This window comes from Salmo salar, chromosome 12, assembly GCF_965601325.2.
Source record: "Salmo salar chromosome 12, fSalSal1, whole genome shotgun sequence".
NCBI classification, from domain to species: domain Eukaryota; kingdom Metazoa; phylum Chordata; class Actinopteri; order Salmoniformes; family Salmonidae; genus Salmo; species Salmo salar.
The window spans coordinates 10,377,820-10,401,816 of NC_138302.1; the positions used below are offsets into that span (position 1 = coordinate 10,377,820).

At 50.4% G+C, this 23,997-nt stretch overlaps 1 protein-coding gene across 2 annotated transcripts in view; it reads right to left on the reverse strand.

Moving 5' to 3' along the window:
* Positions 1-1,167: 1,167 nt before the first annotated feature.
* LOC106564136 (uncharacterized) overlaps positions 1,168-23,997 on the reverse strand; it is a 54,435-nt gene continuing 31,605 nt past the window's right edge. For both annotated transcript variants that reach the window (XM_082958560.1, XM_082958559.1), the window contains 3 exons: positions 22,601-22,715; positions 8,029-8,075; positions 1,168-3,914 (listed from right to left, as the gene is read on the reverse strand). In XM_082958560.1, coding sequence (XP_082814686.1) covers positions 3,847-3,914; positions 8,029-8,075; positions 22,601-22,715 — 230 coding nt within the window. In that variant the 3' untranslated portion in view covers positions 1,168-3,846. The remainder of the gene's footprint in view (positions 3,915-8,028; positions 8,076-22,600; positions 22,716-23,997) is intronic.

The following is a 23,997-nucleotide window of genomic DNA, read 5'->3' on the forward strand; positions in this document are numbered from 1 at the left end:
CATTGTCCATTTGGAAGACTCATTTGTGACCAAGCTTTAACTTCCTGACTGATGTCTTGAGATGTTGCTTCAATATATCCACATAATTTTCCTGCCTCGTGATGCCATCTATTTTGTGAAGTGCACCAGTCCCTCCTGCAGCAAAGCACCCCCACAACATGATGCTGCCACCCCCGTGCTTCACGGTTGGGATAGGGTTCTTCGGCTTGCAAGCCTCCCCCTTTATCCTCCAAACATAACGATGGTCATTATGGCCAAACAGTTATATTTTTGTTTCATCAGACCAGAGGACATTTCTCAAAAAAGTACGATCTTTGTCCCCATGTGCAGTTGCAAACCGTAGTCTGCCTTTTTTATGGTGGTTTTGGAGCAGTGGCTTCTTCCTTGCTGAGCGGCCTTTCAGGTTATGTCGATATAGGACTCGTTTTACTGTGGCTATAGATACTTTTGTACCCGTTTCCTCCAGAATCTTCACAAGGTCCTTTGCTGTTGTTCTGGGATTGATTTGCACTTTTCACACCAAAGTACGTTCATCTCTAGGAGACAGAACGCGTCTCCTTCCTGAGCGGTATGACGGCTGCGTGGTCCCATGGTGTTTATACTTGCATACTATTGTTTGTACAGATGAACATGGTACCTGGAAATTGCTCCCAAGGATGAACCAGACTTGTGGTCTACAATTTCTTTTCTGAGGTCTTGGCTGATTTCTTTTGATTTAACCATGACGTCAAGCAAAGAGGCACTGAGTTTGAAGGTAGGCCTTGAAATACGTCCACAGGTACACCACCAAATGACTCAAATGATGTCAATTAGCCTATCAGAAGCATCTAAAGCTATGACATTTTATGGAATTTTGCAAGCTGTTTAAAGTCACAGTCAACTTAGTGTATGTACACTTCTGACCCACTGGAATTGTGATACAGTGTGAAATAATCTGTCTGTAAAAAATTGTTGGAAAAATGACTTGTGTCATGCACAAAGTAGATGTCCTAACCCACTTGCCAAAACTATAGTTACTTAACAAGACATTTTTGGAGTGGTTGAAAAACGAGTTAATGACTCCAACCTAAGTCTATGTAAACTTCAGACTTCAACTGTACATATGTACACACACACACACACACACACATAGTGAGGAACAAAATATTTAAAAACCAGGGCAAAATGTAAATTTTCCATCATTATTGAATTTATTGAAGAAAAAAGGAGATATGAGGAATAAACAGTGCAGAGACACAGGACAGTATATACAGGGAGACACATGGGAACAGAGGGAACACAGGACAGTATATACAGGGAGACACATGGGAACAGAGGGAACACAGGACAGTATATACAGGGAGACACATGGGAACAGAGGGAACACAGGACAGTATATACAGGGAGACACATGGGAACAGAGGGAACACAGGACAGTATATACAGGGAGACACATGGGAACAGAGGGAACACAGGACAGTATATACAGGGAGACACATGGGAACAGAGGGAACACAGGACAGTATATACAGGGAGACACATGTGAACAGAGGGAACACAGGACAGTATATACAGGGAGACACATGGGAACAGAGGGAACACAGGACAGTATATACAGGGAGACACATGGGAACAGAGGGAACACAGGACAGTATATACAGGGAGACACATGGGAACAGAGGGAACACAGGACAGTATATACAGGGAGACACATGGGAACAGAGGGAACACAGGATCAGTTACACGCTTTTAGTGGTTTTGGTCCAACTGTAGTCTGCCTTCCACAGTTGATTACAGCTCCTTCAATAGCACTGTTGAATTAGAAAGACAAGTCTCCATTCTGATAAAACCAGAAATCCGCTCACAAATTATACAGAGGGGGGGGGAAAAAACCGTACATTTAACAATTATCTCGATTCATAAAATGTCTCAATTCTGACACAACCATCTAAAAAGAAAACAGTTACTTGTCATTTATTAAAAGTGCCGTTAGCAAAAACAAATTTCCCCTCATCAATGACGACTCAGGTATTGACCATTTTGAATAGCACATTCGCACTCAGATCCAATATGGATCGAATTATTCACGCATTCATTTCCTGGTCAAATCATTCACGCATTCATTTCCTGATCAAAATCATTCATTTCCTGGTCAAATCATTCATTTCCTGGTTTCTCCACAAGACTAAAACTGGCCACATTTCTGTTTTCCACTATTGATCATTATAACAGAATGTGATGTCACTAAGGCACCACTGATCATTATAACAGAATGTGATGTCACTAAGGCACCTCGCTGATCATAATAACAGAATGTGATGTCACTAAGGCACCACGCTGATCATTATAACAGAATGTGATGTCACTAAGGCACTATTAATCATTATAACAGAATGTGATGTCACTAAGGCACCTCGCTGATCATAATAACAGAATGTGATGTCACTAAGGCACCACGCTGATCATTATAACAGAATGTGATGTCACTAAGGCACCACTGATCATTATAACAGAATGTGATGTCACTAAGGCACCACTGATCATTATAACAGAATGTGATGTCACTAAGGCACCACTGATCATTATAACAGAATGTGATGTCACTAAGGCACCACTGATCATTATTACAGAATGTGATGTCACTTAGGCACCACTGATCATTATAACAGAATGTGATGTCACTAAGGCACCACTGATCATTATAACAGAATGTGATGTCACTAAGGCACCACGCTGATCATTATAACAGAATGTGATGTCACTAAGGCACCACGCTGATCATTATAACAGAATGTGATGTCACTAAGGCACCACTGATCATTATAACAGAATGTGATGTCACTAAGGCACCACTGATCATTATAACAGAATGTGATGTCACTAAGGCACCACGCTGATCATTATAACAGAATGTGATGTCACTAAGACACCACGCTGAACATAACAGAATGTGATGTCACTAAGGCACCACGCTGATCATTATAACAGAATGTGAAGTCACTAAGGCACCACTGATCATTATAACAGAATATGATGTCACTAAGGCACCACTGATCATTATAACAGAATGTGAAGTCACTAAGGCACCACTGATCATTATAACAGAATATGATGTCACTAAGGCACCACTGATCATTATAACAGAATGTTAAATGCGAGTCTATTATACTGAATAAAAACCCTTTGGCTGAAGGGCCAGCATTTATACACATTAACTTTGATCAATGCAAAATGCTGTTTAATAAAAGCTCATAAGACACTCATCACTGATCTGGAGTCAGGGCATAACATTATAAAACAAACTAGGGGGCGATTACAGCGCTAACATCTGATCTGGAGTCAGAAGATAAACCATCCCAGGGACAGATGAAGCTACAGAAAAACGTGATGATTAGTATGTCATAAGAAGAGTTGTCCGACCCCTGAACAAAACAACGTCTCTCTATAGCCTGTAAACATGGCTTTAAAACAGCAGAGGTCAAAGGGCACAGACACACGGTACAGTGAGTGATGTAAGCCATTAGCAGTGAGTCATTATTAGACAGCGAGGCCAGAGTTCCTTTGATATCTTCTAATCCCTACATAATCCCCATCATACAGATTAACTAACCACACACACATTACATACACATTACATACAGACAGACAGACACAGTGTGGATGTGTGGTGTTATACTGGGTTTCAGCTTGACACAGAGGACAGTGTGATGACGGATGACAATGAGGGGTCACACACACACATGGCAGGAGCATATTATAGACACATGAATCAGAGAGCTAACAGACTTCAATACATGAACTATCAAAGCAGTAATAAGCACATCTAAAGCAGTGTAACAGTGTGTCCCAGAGTTCCTCCTCGTGGGATCATCCCTCCTTCTTGTTCCTACCAAACAACTTAAAGCTAGACTTCTTCTTCTTTTCTTTCTTTGTGTCTGAAAGAGAGAGGAGGATGGGATGAGAGAGTAGAAGTGGTGAGAGAAATTACAAAAAGAACCATAACTAAAAGAGAGATTACAATAAGAACCACGACAGACAATAGAAGAGAGAGATTACAATAAGAACCACGACAGACAATAGAAGAGAGAGATTACAATAAGAACCACGACAGACAATAGAAGAGAGAGATTACAATAAGAACCACGACAGACAATAGAAGAGAGAGATTACAATAAGAACCACGACAGACAAATAGAAGAGAGAGATTACAATAAGAACCACGACAGACAATAGAAGAGAGAGATTACAATAAGAACCACGACAGACAATAGAAGAGAGAGATTACAATAAGAACCACGACAGACAATAGAAGAGAGAGATTACAATAAGAACAACGTATGGTAGAAAATTGCATGGAATAAAGTTTCTCAGTACTCTCTCGAGACTGAGTTGGGCCTCTGGGGCTTGGCGCTGGCAATTGAGTTATGATGGCTTGGTGATAAAACCTACATTTCATAGAATGACTTGGTTTTTGTGTACTATGAGCTACCAGGGAGGAGATGTCTCTGGTGTGGACGGCTGATGGGAGGAACCTTGTCTTTGTGGCCAAACCCTGGTTTCTATACAATTACAACAATCATTCTCTCTCGCAAACAAAACCTCACCTTGGACAACATTCCACACATCTGTTGTTTGTCATGAACATTTCAGGAGGATGTACTTTGCTATAAAGAGCTGTAATCCAAATCTGCTGGTGGCTTCTCAGTGATCCCCTCCGGTTGACCAGCTCCATTATTACAAAAATTAAACCCATAATAAGGTTGATTGTTTTGAAGTTTTTAAAAGTCTCTCCTCTAGTTCGAAATATTCCAGGACCAATTATTAGATTTTTTTTTACCTTTATTTAACCAGGCAAGTCAGTTAAGAACAAATTCTTATTTACAATGACAGCATAGGAACGGTGGGTTAACTGCCTTGTTCAGGGGCAGAACGACAGATTTTTACCTTGACAGACAAAAAGAAGAGAGAGGTTACAATAAGAACCATGACAATCTGTAGTCAGTGTGCTGTTCACGACACATGACAACACGCTGCTGTGAACTTTGAACTGGCACACTGTACTAGTAGAGAACTGAACTACGAGCCAGATAGGTCGAGTCTAAGTCAAGGAGGGAGACAAGCCTGTTGGTCTGGGACTAGCTCCACCAAGCCTGTTGGTCTGGGACACCAAGCCTGTTGGTCTGGGACACCAAGCCTGTTGGTCTGGGACACCAAGCCTGTTGGTCTGGGACACCAAGCCTGTTGGTCTGGGACACTAAGCCTGTTGGTCTGGGACACCAAGCCTGTTGGTCTGGGACACCAAGCAGACCCACATCACCAAGCCGACTTCTGCCATGCTGACTCTACCACAAGGCAAACTACCCCCCACATCAGTAACAGAATGTACCATAGGATACATGTGACAGAGGGTTAGAGAGGATCTCCCATAGGATACAGAGGGTTAGAGACTAAGGACATTATTAGAGGGATGATTCACACCGTTGAAGAGCGACAACACTTCCTGATTTGGCCTCCTTTTAGATTCGGTTCATTAAGAAATGCTAGCAGCCATGACTGAATTCAAAGGAGAGTTGGTTTCGGGGTGTGGTTTGATATGGGTGTTGTGTGTGTGTGTGTGTGTGTGTTCACAGGTGGGAAGGGTTAGCCAAATTATTTAGCCAATTAGCTTCAACCGGCTGTTGTGCGACGGTGGCAAAATTGGTTTGACTTTGGGATAGTTAGGGACCGTCAATAAATTACACACAATGTAAATAAGACCATATTTTCATATAGCACACCTTTTAGTTCTCATTAAATGATTTCAATATCTGTATATGAATTTCTACAATTTATAGTTGGTTTGAGGTTAAGTAATTGAAATTTGGAGCTATTGTATTTTTGTGTACATTATGCAATTTACTGATGGTTCCATAGGGCTATTCATAGGGCTTAGTCAACACAAATTCACCACAGGCATTGCAATCAGGTTGCAAACAACTGCACTCCGAATTGATGATTACTTGTGTGCTGTGGGCAGGGTTGAAACACCCCCAACCTTCATTTATGCTGTGATGCAGTCACAACCTTAAATCTCACAAAACAACATTTTGGGACGAGACTGACGTTATGACATAAATTATTCTATTTACATTTTGAAAGTAGAATAAATGTTTGACTCATAGATGCCAAGAGGCTGTTTTCTAAATGAGAAGTTGGTTTTCAGGGGCAGTTGCTCTTTAAAGAAAAGGTTAGACAGAGACCAGAGCAGTTGGCCTTTAAAGAAAAGGTTAGACAGAGACCAGAGCAGTTGGCCTTTAAAGAAAAGGTTAGACAGAGACCAGAGCAGTTGGTCTTTAAAGAAAAGGTTAGACAGAGACCAGAGCAGTTGGTCTTTAAAGAAAAGGTTAGACAGACCAGAGCAGTTGCTCTTTAAAGAAAAGGTTAGACAGAGACCAGAGCAGTTGGTCTTTAAAGAAAAGGTTAGACAGAGACCAGAGCAGTTGGCCTTTAAAGAAAAGGTTAGACAGAGACCAGAGCAGTTGGTCTTTAAAGAAAAGGTTAGACAGAGACCAGAGCAGTTGGCCTTTAAAGAAAAGGTTAGACAGAGACCAGAGCAGTTGGAAAGCTGCACCAGAAGTCAAGTCAAGGTGACAAAGCAGTGGGTTTCAACACGCAGAATGATTTACATTCATTTAGAAGAGGCATTATTCCATCAACTAAGGTACAAATACTGTTTCTACAGAACCCCCCCCCCCCCCCCACACACACACACACACACATCAGAATAATAATGCCATTAACTTGTTTAATACATAGGCAGCCTCTGGTCTATTTGGAAAAGTTATCCTGGCTGACCAGACCTGATTACAACATTACGGAGGCTGCGTCCCTATATAGGGAACGGGGTGCCTTTTTGGGACGCACTCCAAACAGCAGCGACCATTCAAAGTTGAACCAAATTCTTTTTCTCTGTTTCCAGCTAACCACTCAGCATGATGAATAACAGATGAGACTGACTTCTGACTGACTCTCAGTTTAGGGTCAAATGAACCTGCTACATTAACCACAGACATTATCACACGTCAGACTCATCAGTTCAGTTACAGACCATATAGGATTTATTTTCCACATGAAAGGGGGTGGAAATTGTTAGACGCTTTTCCATTAGCAGCTATTAGACTTAATGAGATGCATAATTTCCCAATGAAAACACACATATTTGGACTATTTAAATAAATAAATACAAAGTGAAAAACATAGATAGTGGTAGGCTCATCAACTAGATGAAAGTTTGAAAGTGAAAGAACTTAAATGAATCAGAGGTGTCATAGGCAGCTGAAGGATGACACCTCAGGTACTGTAGAATCACTGAAACGTCAAGCTGCGTGTAGAATCACTGAAACGTCAAGCTGTGTGTAGAATCACTGAAACGTCAAGCTGCGTGTAGAATCACCGAGAAACGTCAAGCTGCGTGTAGAATCACCGAGAAACGTCAAGCTGTGTGTAGAATCACCGAGAAACGTCAAGCTGTGTGTAGAATCACCGAGAAACGTCAAGCTGCGTGTAGAATCACCGAGAAACGTCAAGCTGCGTGTAGAATCACCGAGAAACGTCAAGCTGCGTGTAGAATCACCGAGAAACGTCAAGCTGCGTGTAGAATCACCGAGAAACGTCAAGCTGCGTGTAGAATCACTGAAACGTCAATCTGCGTGTAGAATCACCGAGAAACGTCAAGCTGCGTGTAGAATCACTGAAACGTCAAGCTGTGTGTAGAATCACCGAGAAACGTCAAGCTGCGTGTAGAATCACTGAGAAATGTCAAGCTGTGTGTAGAATCACTGAGACGTCAAGCTGTGTACTGAGAGCAGCTCAGTTTTCTCCCCTACTGGTTCTGATGAGGGTTATAGAAGGGAAACTGATCCTAGACCTGTCGTGTAGGGACTGACCTTGGGTTTGATAAGGGTTATATAAGGGAAACTGATCCTAGACCTGTCGTGTAGGGACTGACCTTGGGTTTGATAAGGGTTATATAAGGGAAACTGATCCTAGATGTGTTGTGTAGGGACTGACCTAGGTTCTTCATCATCTTATTGAGCTGCTCATCTTCCTCATCCTCCCTGAAGAGAGATCAGACAGAGAAGATTAACGACACAGCATGACTAATCTATACACACACACACAATCCCAGAGAGCCATTTTACCTGAATCTGTCAACCCCCTCTCTCTCTCTCACCTGAATCTGTCATCCCCCTCTCTCTCTCTCACCTGAATCTGTCATCCCCCTCTCTCTCTCTCACCTTAATCTGTCATCCCCCTCTCTCTCTCTCTCACCTGAATCTGTCATCCCCCTCTCTCTCTCACCTGAATCTGTCATCCCCCTCTCTCTCTCACCTGAATCTGTCATCCACCCCTCTCTCTCTCTCACCTGAATCTGTCATCCCCCTCTCTCTCTCTCACCTGAATCTGTCATCCCCACTCTCTTACCTGAATGTCATCCACCCCTCTCTCTCTTACCTGAATCTGTCATCCCCCTCACCCTCTCACCTGAATCTGTCATCCCCCCTCTCTCTCTCACCTGAATCTGTCATCCCCCTCTCTCTCTCTCTCACCTGAATCTGTCATCCCCTCTCTCTCTCTCCTACCTGAATCTGTCATCCCCTCTCTCTCTCACCTGAATCTGTCATCCCCCTCTCTCTCTCTCCTGAATCGGTCATCCCCTACCTGAATGTCATCCCCCTCTCTCTCTCTCTTACCTGAGTCTGTCACCCCCCCTCTCTCTCTCTCACCTGAATCTGTCATCCCCCCTCTCTCTCTCACCTGAATCTGTCATCCCCCTCTCTCTCTCTCACCTGAATCTGTCATCCCCCTCTCTCTCTCTCACCTGAATCTGTCATCCCCCTCTCTCTCTCTCACCTGAATCTGTCATCCCCCTCTCTCTCTCTCACCTGAATCTGTCATCCCCCTCTCTCTCTCTCACCTGAATCTGTCATCCCCCTCTCTCTCTCTCACCTGAATCTGTCATCCCCCTCTCTCTCTCACCTGAATCTGTCATCCCCCTCTCTCTCTCACCTGAATCTGTCATCCCTCTCTCTCTCTCTCACCTGAATTGGTCATCCCCCTCTCTCTCTCACCTGAATTGGTCATCCCCCTCTAACTCCTACCTGAATGTGTCATCCCCCTCTCTCTCTCCTGAATCGGTCATCCCCTACCTGAATCGGTCATCCCCCTCTCTCTCTCTCTCCTACCTGAATCTGTCATCCCCCCTCTCTCTCTCCTGAATCGGTCATTCCCTACCTGAATCTGTCATCCCCCCCTCTCTCTCTCTCACCTGAATCTGTCATCCCCCGTCTCTCTCTCACCTGAATCTGTCATCCCCCCTCTCTCTCTCACCTGAATCTGTCATCCCCCTCTCTCTCTCTCACCTGAGTCTGTCATCGCCCTCTCTCTCCTACCTGAGTCTGTCATCGCCCTCTCTCTCCTACCTGAGTCTGTCATCACCCCTCTCTTACCTGAATGTCATCCACCCATCTCTCTCTCACCTGAATCTGTCATCCCCCCTCTCTCTCTCACCTGAATCTGTCATCCCCCCTCTCTCACCTGAATCTGTCATCCCCCCTCTCTCTCTCACCTGAATCGGTCATCCCCCTCTCGCCCCTACCTGAATCTGTCATCCCCCTCTCCCTCTCCTACCTGAATCTGTCATCCCCCTCTCCCTCTCCTGAATCGGTCAACCCCTACCTGAATCTGTCATCCCCCCTCTCTCTCTCCTGAATCGGTCATTCCCTACCTGAATCTGTCATCCCCCCCTCTCTCTCTCTCACCTGAATCTGTCATCCCCGTCTCTCTCTCACCTGAATCTGTCATCCCCCCTCTCTCTCTCACCTGAATCTGTCATCCCCCTCTCTCTCTCTCACCTGAGTCTGTCATCCCCCCTCTCTCTCTCCTACCTGAGTCTGTCATCCCCCCTCTCTCTCCTACCTAAGTCTGTCATCGCCCTCTCTCTCCTACCTGAGTCTGTCATCGCCCTCTCTCTCCTACCTGAGTCTGTCATCACCCCTCTCTTACCTGAATGTCATCCACCCATCTCTCTCTCACCTGAATCTGTCATCCCCCCTCTCTCTCTCACCTGAATCTGTCATCCCCCCTCTCTCACCTGAATCTGTCATCCCCCCTCTCTCTCTCACCTGAATTGGTCATCCCCCTCTCTCTCTCTCTCCTACCTGAATCTGTCATCCCCCTCTCTCTCTCCTGAATCGGTCATCCCCTACCTGAATGTCATCCCCCTCTCTCTCCCTCTTACCTGAGTCTGTCATCCCCCCTCTCTCTCTCTCACCTGAATCTGTCATCCCCCCTCTCTCTCTCACCTGAATCTGTCATCCCCCCTCTCTTACCTGAATGTCATCCACCCCTCTCTCTCTTACCTGAATCTGTCATCCCCCTCTCCCTCTCACCTGAATCTGTCATCCCCCCCCCTCTCTCTCACCTGAATCTGTCATCCCCTCTCTCTCTCTCCTACCTGAATCTGTCATCCCCCTCTCTCTCTCCTGAATCGGTCATCCCCTACCTGAATGTCATCCCCCTCTCTCTCCCTCTTATCTGAGTCTGTCATCCCCCCTCTCTCTCTCTCACCTGAATCTGTCATCCCCCCTCTCTCTCTCACCTGAATCTGTCATCCCCCTCTCTCTCTCACCTGAATCTGTCATCCCCCTCTCTCTCTCTCACCTGAATCTGTCATCCCCCTCTCTCTCTCTCACCTGAATCGGTCATCCCCCTCTCTCTCTCTCACCTGAATCGGTCATCCACCTCTCGCCCCTACCTGAATCTGTCATCCCCCTCCCCCTCTCCTACCTGAATCTGTCATCCCCCTCTCTCTCTCCTGAATCGGTCATCCCCTACCTGAATCTGTCATCCCCCTCTCTCTCTCACCTGAGTCTGTCATCGCCCTCTCTCTCCTACCTGAGTCTGTCATCGCCCTCTCGCTCCTACCTGAGTGTGTCATCCCCCCTCTCTCTCCTACCTGAGTCTGTCATCCCCCCTCTCTCTCCTACCTGAGTCTGTCATCCCCCCCCCTCTCTCCTACCTGAGTCTGTCATCCCCCCCTCTCTCTCCTACCTGAGTCTGTCATCGCCCTCTCTCTCCTACCTGAGTCTGTCATCGCCCTCTCTCTCCTACCTGAGTCTGTCATCGCCCCTCTCTTACCTGAATGTCATCCACCCCTCTCTCTCTTACCTGAGTCTGTCATCCCCCCTCTCGCTCTCTTACCTGAGTCTGTCATCCCCCCTCTCGCTCTCTCACCTGAATCTGTCATCCCCCCTCTCTCTCACCTGAATCTGTCATCCCCCCTCTCTCTCTCACCTGAATCTGTCATCCCCCCGCTCTCTCTCACCTGAATCTGTCATCCCCCCTCTCTCTCTCACCTGAATCTGTCATCCCCCTCTCTCTCTCTCTCTCTCCTACCTGAATCTGTCATCCCCCTCTCTCTCTCCTGAATCGGTCATCCCCTACCTGAATCGGTCATCCCCCTCTCTCTCTCTCTCTCCTACCTGAATCTGTCATCCCCCCTCTCTCTCTCCTGAATCAGTCATCCCCTACCTGAATCTGTCATCCCCCCTCTCTCTCTCTCTCTCTCTCTCTCTCACCTGAATCTGTCATCCCCCTCTCTCTCTCTCACCTGAATCGGTCATCCCCCTCTCGCCCCTACCTGAATCTGTCATCCCCCTCTCCCTCTCCTACCTGAATCTGTCATCCCCCTCTCTCTCTCCTGAATCGGTCATCCCCTACCTGAATCTGTCATCCCCCTCTCTCTCTCTCACCTGAGTCTGTCATCCCCCCCTCTCTCTCCTACCCGAGTCTGTCATCGCCCTCTCTCTCTCTCCTAACTGAGTCTGTCATCGCCCTATCTCTCTCTCCTAACTGAGTCTGTCATCGCCCTCTCTCTCTCTCCTACCTGAGTCTGTCATCGCCCTCTCTCTCTCTCCTACCTGAGTCTGTCATCGCCCTCTCTCTCCTACCTGAGTCTGTCATCCCCCCCTCTCTCTCCTACCTGAGTCTGTCATCGCCCTCTCTCTCTCCTACCTGAGTCTGTCATCGGTCATCCCGTACCTGAATCTGTCATCCCCCTCTCTCTCTCTCACCTGAGTCTGTCATCCCCCCTCTCTCTCCTACCTGAGTCTGTCATCGCCCTCTCTCTCTCTCCTACCTGAGTCTGTCATCGCCCTCTCTCTCCTACCTGAGTCTGTCATCGCCCTCTCTCTCCTACCTGAGTCTGTCATCGCCCTCTCTCTCCTACCTGAGTCTGTCATCGCCCTCTCTCTCCTACCTGAGTCTGTCATCCCCCCCTCTCTCTCCTACCTGAGTCTGTCATCGCCCTCTCTCTCCTACCTGAGTCTGTCATCCCCCCTCTCTCTCCTACCTGAGTCTGTCATCCCCCCCTCTCTCACCTACCTGAGTCTGTCATCGCCCTCTCTCTCCTACCTGAGTCTGTCATCGCCCTCTCTCTCCTACCTGAGTCTGTCATCGCCCTCTCTCTCCTACCTGAGTCTGTCATCGCCCTCTCTCTCCTACCTGAGTCTGTCATCCCGCCCTCTCTCTCCTACCTGAGTCTGTCATCCCCCCCTCTCTCTCCTACCTGAGTCGGTCATCCCCCCCTCTCTCTCCTACCTGAGTCGGTCATCCCCCCCTCTCTCTCCTACCTGAGTCGGTCATCCCCCCCTCTCTCTCTCACCTGAATCTGTCATCCCCCTCTCTCTCTCTCTCACCTGAATCTGTCATCCCCCTCTCTCTCTCTCTCACCTGAATCTGTCATCCCCCTCTCTCTCTCTCTCACCTGAATCGGTCATCCCCCTCTCGCCCCTACCTGAATGTCATCCCCCTCTCCCTCTCCTACCTGAATCTGTCATCCCCCTCTCTCTCTCCTGAATCTGTCATCCCCCTCTCCCTCTCCTACCTGAGTCTGTCATCGCCCTCTCTCTCTCCTACCTGAGTCTGTCATCGCCGTCTCTCTCTCCTACCCGAGTCTGTCATCGCCGTCTCTCTCTCTCCTAACTGAGTCTGTCATCGCCCTATCTCTCTCTCCTAACTGAGTCTGTCATCGCCCTCTCTCTCTCTCCTACCTGAGTCTGTCATCGCCCTCTCTCTCCTACCTGAGTCTGTCATCCCCCCCTCTCTCTCCTACCTGAGTCTGTCATCGCCCCCTCTCTCTCCTGAATCGGTCATCCCGTACCTGAATCTGTCATCCCCCTCTCTCTCTCTCACCTGAGTCTGTCATCCCCCCTCTCTCTACTACCCGAGTCTGTCATCCCCTTCTCTCTCTCTCCTACCCGAGTCTGTCATCCCCCTCTCTCTCTCTCCTACCTGAGTCTGTCATCGCCCTCTCTCTCTCTCCTACCTGAGTCTGTCATCGCCCTCTCTCTCTCTCCTACCTGAGTCTATCATCGCCCTCTCTCTCCTACCTGAGTCTGTCATCGCCCTCTCTCTCCTACCTGAGTCTGTCATCCCCCCCTCTCTCTCCTACCTGAGTCTGTCATCCCCCCCTCTCTCTCCTACCTGAGTCTGTCATGGCCCCCTCTCTCTCCTACCCGAGTCTGTCATCGCCCCCTCTCTCTCCTACCTGAGTCTGTCATCGCCCTCTCTCTCCTACCTGAGTCTGTCATCGCCCTCTCTCTCCTACCTGAGTCTGTCATCGCCCTCTCTCTCCTACCTGAGTCTGTCATCGCCCTCTCTCTCCTACCTGAGTCTGTCATCGCCCTCTCTCTCCTACCTGAGTCTGTCATCGACCTCTCTCTCCTACCTGAGTCTGTCATCGCCCTCTCTCTCCTACCTGAGTCTGTCATCCCCCCCTCTCTCTCCTACCTGAGTCTGTCATCCCCCCCTCTCTCTCCTACCTGAGTCGGTCATCCCCCCCTCTCTCTCCTACCTGAGTCGGTCATCCCCCCCCTCTCTCTCTCACCTGAATCTGTCATCCCCCTCTCTCTCTCTCTCACCTGAATCTGTCATCCCCCTCTCTCTCTCTCTCACCTGAATCTGTCATCCCCCTCTCTCTCTCTCTCACCTGAATCTGTCATCCCCCTCTCTCTCTCTCTCACCTGAATCTGTCATCCCCCTCTCTCTCTCTCTCACCTGAATCGGTCATCCCCCTCTCGCCCCTACCTGAATTTCATCCCCCTCTCTCTCTCCTGAATCTGTCATCCCCCTCTCCCTCTCCTACCTGAGTCTGTCATCCCCCTCATCCCTCTCCTACCTGAGTCTGTCATCCCCCTCTCTCTCTCCTACCTGAGTCTGTCATCGCCCCCTCTCTCTCCTACCTGAGTCTGTCATCGCCCTCTCTCTCTCCTACCTGAGTCTGTCATCGCCCTCTCTCTCTCCTACCTGAGTCTGTCATCGCCCTCTCTCTCTCCTACCTGAGTCTGTCATCGCCCTCTCTCTCCTACCTGAGTCTGTCATCGCCCCTCTCTTACCTGAATGTCATCCACCCCTCTCTCTCTTACCTGAGTCTGTCATCCCCCCTCTCGCTCTCTCACCTGAATCTGTCATCCCCCCGCTCTCTCTCACCTGAATCTGTCATCCCCCCTCTCTCTCTCACCTGAATCTGTCATCCCCCCTCTCTCTCTCACCTGAATCTGTCATCCCCCCTCTCTCTCTCACCTGAATCTGTCATCCCCCCTCTCTCTCTCTCACCTGAATCGGTCATCCCCCTCTCTCTCTCTCTCTCCTACCTGAATCTGTCATCCCCCTCTCTCTCTCTCTCTCCTACCTGAATCTGTCATCCCCCTCTCTCTCTCCTGAATCGGTCATCCCCTACCTGAATCGGTCATCCCCCTCTCTCTCTCTCTCTCTCCTACCTGAATCTGTCATCCCCCTCCCTCTCTCTCCTACCTGAGTCTGTCATCGCCCTCTCTCTCTCCTACCGGAGTCTGTCATCGCCCTCTCTCTCCTACCTGAGTCTGTCATCGCCCCTCTCTCTCCTACCTGAGTCTGTCATCGCCCCCTCTCTCTCCTACCTGAGTCTGTCATCGCCCTCTCTCTCCTACCTGAGTCTGTCATCGCTCTCTCTCTCCTACCTGAGTCTGTCATCGCCCTCTCTCTCCTACCTGAGTCTGTCATCGCCCTCTCTCTCCCCTACCTGAGTCTGTCATCGCCCTCTCTCTCCCCTACCTGAGTCTGTCATCGCCCCCTCTCTCTCCTACCTGAGTCTGTCATCGCCCTCTCTCTCCTACCTGAGTCTGTCATCGCCCTCTCTCTCTTACCTGAGTCTGTCATCCCCCCTCTCGCTCTCTCACCTGAATCTGTCATCCCCCCTCTCTCTCACCTGAATCTGTCATCCCCCCGCTCTCTCTCACCTGAATCTGTCATCCCCCTCTCTCTCTCACCTGAATCGGTCATCCCCCTCTCTCTCTCACCTGAATTGGTCATCCCCCTCTCTCTCTCTCTCCTACCTGAATCTGTCATCCCCCTCTCTCTCTCCTGAATCGGTCATCCCCTACCTGAATCGGTCATCCCACTCTCTCTCTCTCTCTCCTACCTGAATCTGTCATCCCCCTCTCTCTCTCCTGAATCGGTCATCCCCTACCTGAATCTGTCATCCCCCCTCTCTCTCTCTCTCACCTGAATCTGTCATCCCCCTCTCTCTCTCTCTCTCCTACCTGAATCTGTCATCCCCCTCTCTCTCTCCTGAATCAGTCATCCCCTACCTGAATCTGTCATCCCCCCCTCTCTCTATCTCTCACCTGAATCGGTCATCCCCCCTCTCTCTCTCACCTGAATCTGTCATCCCCCTCTCTCTCACCTGAATCTGTCATCCCCCTCTCGCCCCTACCTGAATCTGTCATCCCCCTCTCCCTCTCCTACCTGAGTCTGTCATCACCCTCTCTCTCTCTCCTACCTGAGTCTGTCATCGCCCTCTCTCTCTCTCCTACCTGAGTCTGTCATCGCCCTCTCTCTCTCTCCTACCTGAGTCTGTCATCGCCCTCTCTCTCTCTCCTACCTGAGTCTGACATCGCCCTCTCTCTCTCTCCTACCTGAGTCTGTCATCGCCCTCTCTCTCTCTCCTACCTGAGTCTGTCATCGCCCTCTCTCTCTCTCCTACCTGAGTCTGTCATCGCCCTCTCTCTCCTACCTGAGTCTGACATCCCCCCCTCTCTCTCCTACCTGAGTCTGTCATCGCCCTCTCTCTCCTACCTGAGTCTGTCATCGCCCTCTCTCTCCTACGTGAGTCTGTCATCGCCCTCTCTCTCCTACCTGAGTCTGTCATCCCCCCCCCTCTCTCTCCTACCTGAGTCGGTCATCCCCCCCTCTCTCTCCTACCTGAGTCGGTCATCCCCCCTCTCTCTCTCACCTGAGTCGGTCATCCCCCCCTCTCTCTCTCACCTGAATCTGTCATCCCCCTCTCTCTCTCTCTCACCTGAATCTGTCATCCCCCCTCTCTCTCTCACCTGAATCTGTCATCCCCCTCTCTCTCTCTCTCTCACCTGAATCTGTCATCCCCCCTCTCTCTCTCACCTGAATCGGTCATCCCTCTCTCTCTCTCTCACCTGAATCGGTCATCCCCCTCTCGCCCCTACCTGAATCTGTCATCCCCCTCTCCCTCTCCTACCTGAATCTGTCATCCCCCTCTCTCTCCTGAATCGGTCATCCCCTACCTGAATCTGTCATCCCCCCTCTCTCTCTCACCTGAGTCTGTCATCCCCCCTCTCTCTCCTACCCGAGTCTGTCATCCCCCCCTCTCTCTCCTACCCGAGTCTGTCATCCCCCTCTCTCTCTCTCCTACCTGAGTCTGTCATCCCCCTCTCTCTCTCTCCTACCTGAGTCTCATCGCCCTCTCTCTCTCTCCTACCTGAGTCTGTCATCGCCCTCTCTCTCCTACCTGAGTCTGTCATCGCCCTCTCTCTCTACCTGAATCGGTCATCCCCCCCTCTCCCCTACCTGAATCTGTCATCCCCCTCTCTCTCTCTCCTACCCGAGTCTGTCATCCCCCTCTCTCTCTCTCTCTCCTACCCGAGTCTGTCATCGCCCCTCTCTCTCCTACCTGAGTCTGTCATCGCCCTCTCTCTCCTACCTGAGTCTGTCATCGCCCTCTCTCTCCTACCTGAGTCTGTCATCGCCCTCTCTCTCCTACCTGAGTCTGTCATCGCCCTCTCTCTCCTACCTGAGTCTGTCATCGCCCTCTCTCTCCTACCTGAGTCTGTCATCGCCCTCTCTCTCCTACCTGAGTCTGTCATCGCCCTCTCTCTCCTACCTGAGTCTGTCATCCTCGCCCTCTCTCTCTTACGTGAGTCTGTCATCGCCCTCTCTCTCCTACGTGAGTCTGTCATCGCCCTCTCTCTCCTACCTGAGTCGGTCATCCCCCCTCTCTCTCCTACCTGAGTCGGTCATCCCCCCCTCTCTCTCTCACCTGAATCTGTCATCCCCCTCTCTCTCTCTCTCTCACCTGAATCTGTCATCCCCCCTCTCTCTCTCACCTGAATCTGTCATCCCCCTCTCTCTCTCTCTCTCACCTTAATCTGTCATCCCCCCTCTCTCTCTCACCTGAATCGGTCATCCCTCTCTCTCTCTCTCACCTGAATCGGTCATCCCCCTCTCGCCCCTACCTGAATCTGTCATCCCCCCTCTCTCTCTCACCTGAATCTGTCATCCCCCTCTCTCTCTCTCTCTCACCTGAATCTGTCATCCCCCCTCTCTCTCTCACCTGAATCGGTCATCCCTCTCTCGCTCTCTCACCTGAATCGGTCATCCCCCTCTCGCTCTCTCACCTGAATCGGTCATCCCCCTCTCGCCCCTACCTGAATCTGTCATCCCCCTCTCCCTCTCCTACCTGAATCTGTCATCCCCCTCTCTCTCCTGAATCGGTCATCCCCTACCTGAATCTGTCATCCCCCTCTCTCTCTCTCACCTGAGTCTGTCATCCCCCCCTCTCTCTCCTACCCGAGTCTGTCATCCCCCCCTCTCTCTCCTACCCGAGTCTGTCATCCCCCTCTCTCTCTCTCCTACCTGAGTCTGTCATCCCCCTCTCTCTCTCTCCTACCTGAGTCTGTCATCGCCCTCTCTCTCTCTCCTACCTGAGTCTGTCATCGCCCCCTCTCTCTCCTACCTGAGTCTGTCATCGCCCTCTCTCTCTCCTGAATCGGTCATCCCCCCTCTCCTACCTGAATCTGTCATCCCCCTCTCTCTCTCTCACCTGAGTCTGTCATCCCCCTCTCTCTCTCCTACCCGAGTCTGTCATCCCCCCTCTCTCTCTCCTACCCGAGTCTGTCATCCCCCTCTCTCTCCTACCTGAGTCTGTCATCGCCCTCTCTCTCCTACCTGAGTCTGTCATCGCCCTCTCTCTCCTACCTGAGTCTGTCATCGCCCTCTCTCTCCTACCTGAGTCTGTCATCGCCCTCTCTCTCCTACCTGAGTCTGTCATCGCCCTCTCTCTCCTACCTGAGTCTGTCATCGCCCTCTCTCTCCTACCTGAGTCTGTCATCGCCCTCTCTCTCCTACCTGAGTCTGTCATCGCCCTCTCTCTCCTACGTGAGTCTGTCATCGCCCTCTCTCTCCTACGTGAGTCTGTCATCCCCCCCCTCTCTCTCCTACCTGAGTCTGTCATCCCCCCCCTCTCTCTCCTACCTGAGTCTGTCATCGCCCTCTCTCTCCTACCTGAGTCTGTCATCGCCCTCTCTCTCCTACCTGAGTCTGTCATCGCCCTCTCTCTCCTACGTGAGTCTGTCATCGCCCTCTCTCTCCTACGTGAGTCTGTCATCGCCCTCTCTCTCCTACCTGAGTCTGTCATCGCCCTCTCTCTCCTACCTGAGTCTGTCATCGCCCTCTCTCTCCTACCTGAGTCTGTCATCGCCCTCTCTCTCCTACGTGAGTCTGTCATCGCCCTCTCTCTCCTACGTGAGTCTGTCATCGCCCTCTCTCTCCTACCTGAGTCTGTCATCCCCCCCCCTCTCTCTCCTACCTGAGTCTGTCATCCCCCCCCCTCTCTCTCCTACCTGAGTCTGTCATCCCCCCCCCTCTCTGTCCTACCTGAGTCTGTCATCCCCCCCCTCTCTCTCTCACCTGAATCTGTCATCCCCCTCTCTCTCCCTCTCTCACCTGAATCTGTCATCCCCCCTCTCTCTCTCACCTGAATCTGTCATCCCTCTCTCTCTCTCTCTCTCTCACCTGAATCGGTCATCCCCCTCTCGCCCCTACCTGAATCTGTCATCCCCCTCTCCCTCTCCTACCTGAATCTGTCATCCCCCTCTCTCTCCTGAATCGGTCATCCCCCTCTCTCTCTCTCCTACCTGAGTCTGTCATCCCCCCCCTCTCTCTCCTACCCGAGTCTGTCATCCCCCTCTCTCTCTCTCCTACCCGAGTCTGTCATCCCCCTCTCTCTCTCTCCTACCTGAATCTGTCATCCCCCTCTCTCTCTCTCCTACCTGAGTCTGTCATCGCCCCCTCTCTCTCCTACCTGAGTCTGTCATCGCCCCCTCTCTCTCCTACCGGAGTCTGTCATCGCCCTCTCTCTCTCCTGAATCGGTCATCCCCTACCTGAATCGGTCATCCCCTACCTGAATCTGTCATCCCCCTCTCTCTCTCTCACCTGAGTCTGTCATCCCCCTCTCTCTCCTACCCGAGTCTGTCATCCCCCTCTCTCTCTCTCCTACCCGAGTCTGTCATCCCCCTCTCTCTCTCTCTCTCTCTCCTACCTGAGTCTGTCATCGCCCTCTCTCTCTCTCTCTCCTACCTGAGTCTGTCATCCCCCCCTCTCTCTCTCCTACCTGAGTCTGTCATCCCCCCTCTCTCTCTCCTACCTGAGTCTGTCATCGCCCCCTCTCTCTCCTACCTGAGTCTGTCATCGCCCTCTCTCTCCTACCTGAGTCTGTCATCGCCCTCTCTCTCCTACCTGAGTCTGTCATCGCCCTCTCTCTCCTACCTGAGTCTGTCATCGCCCTCTCTCTCCTACCTGAGTCTGTCATCGCCCTCTCTCTCCTACCTGAGTCTGTCATCGCCCTCTCTCTCCTACCTGAGTCTGTCATCGCCCTCTCTCTCCTACCTGAGTCTGTCATCGCCCTCTCTCTCCTACGTGAGTCTGTCATCGCCCTCTCTCTCCTACGTGAGTCTGTCATCGCCCTCTCTCTCCTACCTGAGTCTGTCATCGCCCTCTCTCTCTACCTGAGTCTGTCATCCCCTCTCTCTCCACCTGAGTCTGTCATCCCCCCCCTCTCTCTCCTACCTGAGTCTGTCATCCCCCCTCTCTCTCCTACCTGAGTCTGTCATCGCCCTCTCTCTCCTACCTGAGTCTGTCATCGCCCTCTCTCTCCTACCTGAGTCTGTCATCGCCCTCTCTCTCCTACGTGAGTCTGTCATCGCCCTCTCTCTCCTACGTGAGTCTGTCATCGCCCTCTCTCTCCTACGTGAGTCTGTCATCGCCCTCTCTCTCCTACCTGAGTCTGTCATCGCCCTCTCTCTCCTACCTGAGTCTGTCATCGCCCTCTCTCTCCTACGTGAGTCTGTCATCGCCCTCTCTCTCCTACGTGAGTCTGTCATCGCCCTCTCTCTCCTACCTGAGTCTGTCATCCCCCCCCCTCTCTCTCCTACCTGAGTCTGTCATCCCCCTCTCTCTCTCCTGAGTCTGTCATCCCCCCCTCTCTCTCCTACCTGAGTCTGTCATCCCCCCCCCTCTCTCTCTCACCTGAATCTGTCATCCCCCTCTCTCTCTCTCTCACCTGAATCTGTCATCCCCCCTCTCTCTCTCACCTGAATCTGTCATCCCCCTCTCTCTCACCTGAATCGGTCATCCCCCTCTCGCCCCTACCTGAATCTGTCATCCCCCTCTCCCTCTCCTACCTGAATCTGTCATCCCCTCTCTCTCTCTCCTACCTGAATCTGTCATCCCCCTCTCTCTCTCTCCTACCTGAGTCTGTCATCCCCCCTCTCTCTCTCTCCTACCTGAGTCTGTCATCCCCCTCTCTCTCTCTCCTACCTGAGTCTGTCATCCCCCTCTCTCTCTCTCCTACCTGAGTCTGTCATCCCCCTCTCTCTCTCTCCTACCTGAGTCTGTCATCGCCCTCTCTCTCTCTCCTACCTGAGTCTGTCATCGCCCCCTCTCTCTCCTACCGGAGTCTGTCATCGCCCTCTCTCTCTCCTGAATCGGTCATCCCCCCTCTCTCCCACCTGAATCTGTCATCCCCCTCTCTCTCTCTCACCTGAGTCTGTCATCCCCCTCTCTCTCCTACCCGAGTCTGTCATCCCCCTCTCTCTCTCTCCTACCCGAGTCTGTCATCCCCCTCTCTCTCTCTCCTACCTGAGTCTGTCATCGCCCCTCTCTCTCTCTCCTACCTGAGTCTGTCATCCCCCTCTCTCTCTCTCCTACCTGAGTCTGTCATCGCCCTCTCTCTCTCTCCTACCTGAGTCTGTCATCGCCCTCTCTCTCTCTCCTACCTGAGTCTGTCATCGCCCTCTCTCTCTCTCCTACCTGAGTCTGTCATCGCCCTCTCTCTCCTACCTGAGTCTGTCATCGCCCTCTCTCTCCTACCTGAGTCTGTCATCGCCCTCTCTCTCCTACCTGAGTCTGTCATCGCCCTCTCTCTCCTACCTGAGTCTGTCATCGCCCTCTCTCTCCTACCTGAGTCTGTCATCGCCCTCTCTCTCCTACCTGAGTCTGTCATCGCCCTCTCTCTCCTACGTGAGTCTGTCATCGCCCTCTCTCTCCTACGTGAGTCTGTCATCGCCCTCTCTCTCCTACCTGAGTCTGTCATCCCCCCCCCTCTCTCTCCTACCTGAGTCGGTCATCCCCCCCTCTCTCTCCTACCTGAGTCGGTCATCCCCCCCTCTCTCTCTCACCTGAATCTGTCATCCCCCTCTCTCTCTCTCTCACCTGAATCTGTCATCCCCCCTCTCTCTCTCACCTGAATCTGTCATCCCTCTCTCTCTCTCTCTCACCTGAATCGGTCATCCCCCTCTCGCCCCTACCTGAATCTGTCATCCCCCTCTCCCTCTCCTACCTGAATCTGTCATCCCCCTCTCTCTCCTGAATCGGTCATCCCCTACCTGAATCTGTCATCCCCCCCTCTCTCTCCTACCCGAGTCTGTCATCCGCCTCTCTCTCTCTCCTACCTGAGTCTGTCATCCCCCTCTCTCTCTCTCCTACCTGAGTCTGTCATCCCCCTCTCTCTCTCTCCTACCTGAGTCTGTCAACGCCCTCTCTCTCTCTCCTACCTGAGTCTGTCATCGCCCTCTCTCTCTCTCCTACCTGAGTGTCATCGCCCCCTCTCTCTCCTACCGGAGTCTGTCATCGCCCTCTCTCTCTCCTGAATCGGTCATCCCCTACCTGAATCTGTCATCCCCCTCTCTCTCTCTCACCTGAGTCTGTCATCCCCCCTCTCTCTCCTACCCGAGTCTGTCATCCATCTCTCTCTCTCTCCTACCCGAGTCTGTCATCCCCTCTCTCTCTCTCTCTCCTACCTGAGTCTGTCATCGCCCTCTCTCTCCTACCTGAGTCTGTCATCGCCCTCTCTCTCCTACCTGAGTCTGTCATCGCCCTCTCTCTCCTAGCTGAGTCTGTCATCGCCCTCTCTCTCCTACCTGAGTCTGTCATCGCCCTCTCTCTCCTACCTGAGTCTGTCATCCACCCCTCTCTCCTACCTGAGTCTGTCATCCACCCCTCTCTCTCTCCTACCTGAGTCGGTCATCGTCCAGTCCTTCTATGATGGCGTTCCTGTCATTGACGATCTCCACCAGCTTGACCATCAACTCCTCTTCTCTACGACGGTCCCACAACGTCTTCAGCCGCTCTGCACACATTAACACACGTCATGTTACTGACTAACATTCTGCTACAATCAGTGGAAACACACACATTAACACACGTCATGTTACTGACTAACATTCTGCTACAATCAGTGGAAACACACACAGTAACACACGTCATGTTACTGACTAACATTCTGCTACAATCAGTGGAAACACACACAGTAACACACGTCATGTTACTGACTAACATTCTGCTACAATCAGTGGAAACACACACAGTAACACACGTCATGTTACTGACTAACATTCTGCTACAATCAGTGGAAACACACACAGTAACACACGTCATGTTACTGACTAACATTCTGCTACAATCAGTGGAAACACACACAGTAACACACGTCATGTTACTGACTAACATTCTGCTACAATCAGTGGAAACACACACAGTAACACACGTCATGTTACTGACTAACATTCTGCTACAATCAGTGGAAACACACACATTAACACACGTCATGTTACTGACTAACATTCTGCTACAATCAGTGGAAACACACACAGTAACACACGTCATGTTACTGACTAACATTCTGCTACAATCAGTGGAAACACACACAGTCAACGCAACTGCTACATCTGCACAACAGTAACACACGTCATGTTACTGACTAACATTCTGCTACAATCAGTGGAAACACACACAGTAACACACGTCATGTTACTGACTAACATTCTGCTACAATCAGTGGAAACACACACAGTAACACACGTCATGTTACTGACTAACATTCTGCTACAATCAGTGGAAACACACACAGTAACACACGTCATGTTACTGACTAACATTCTGCTACAATCAGTGGAAACACACACAGTAACACACGTCATGTTACTGACTAACATTCTGCTACAATCAGTGGAAACACACACAGTAACACACGTCATGTTACTGACTAACATTCTGCTACAATCAGTGGAAACACACACAGTAACACACGTCATGTTACTGACTAACATTCTGCTACAATCAGTGGAAACACACACAGTAACACACGTCATGTTACTGACTAACATTCTGCTACAATCAGTGGAAACACACACAGTAACACACGTCATGTTACTGACTAACATTCTGCTACAATCAGTGGAAACACACACATAACACACGTCATGTTACTGACTAACATTCTGCTACAATCAGTGGAAACACACACATTAACACACGTCATGTTACTGACTAACATTCTGCTACAATCAGTGGAAACACACACAGTAACACACGTCATGTTACTGACTAACATTCTGCTACAATCAGTGGAA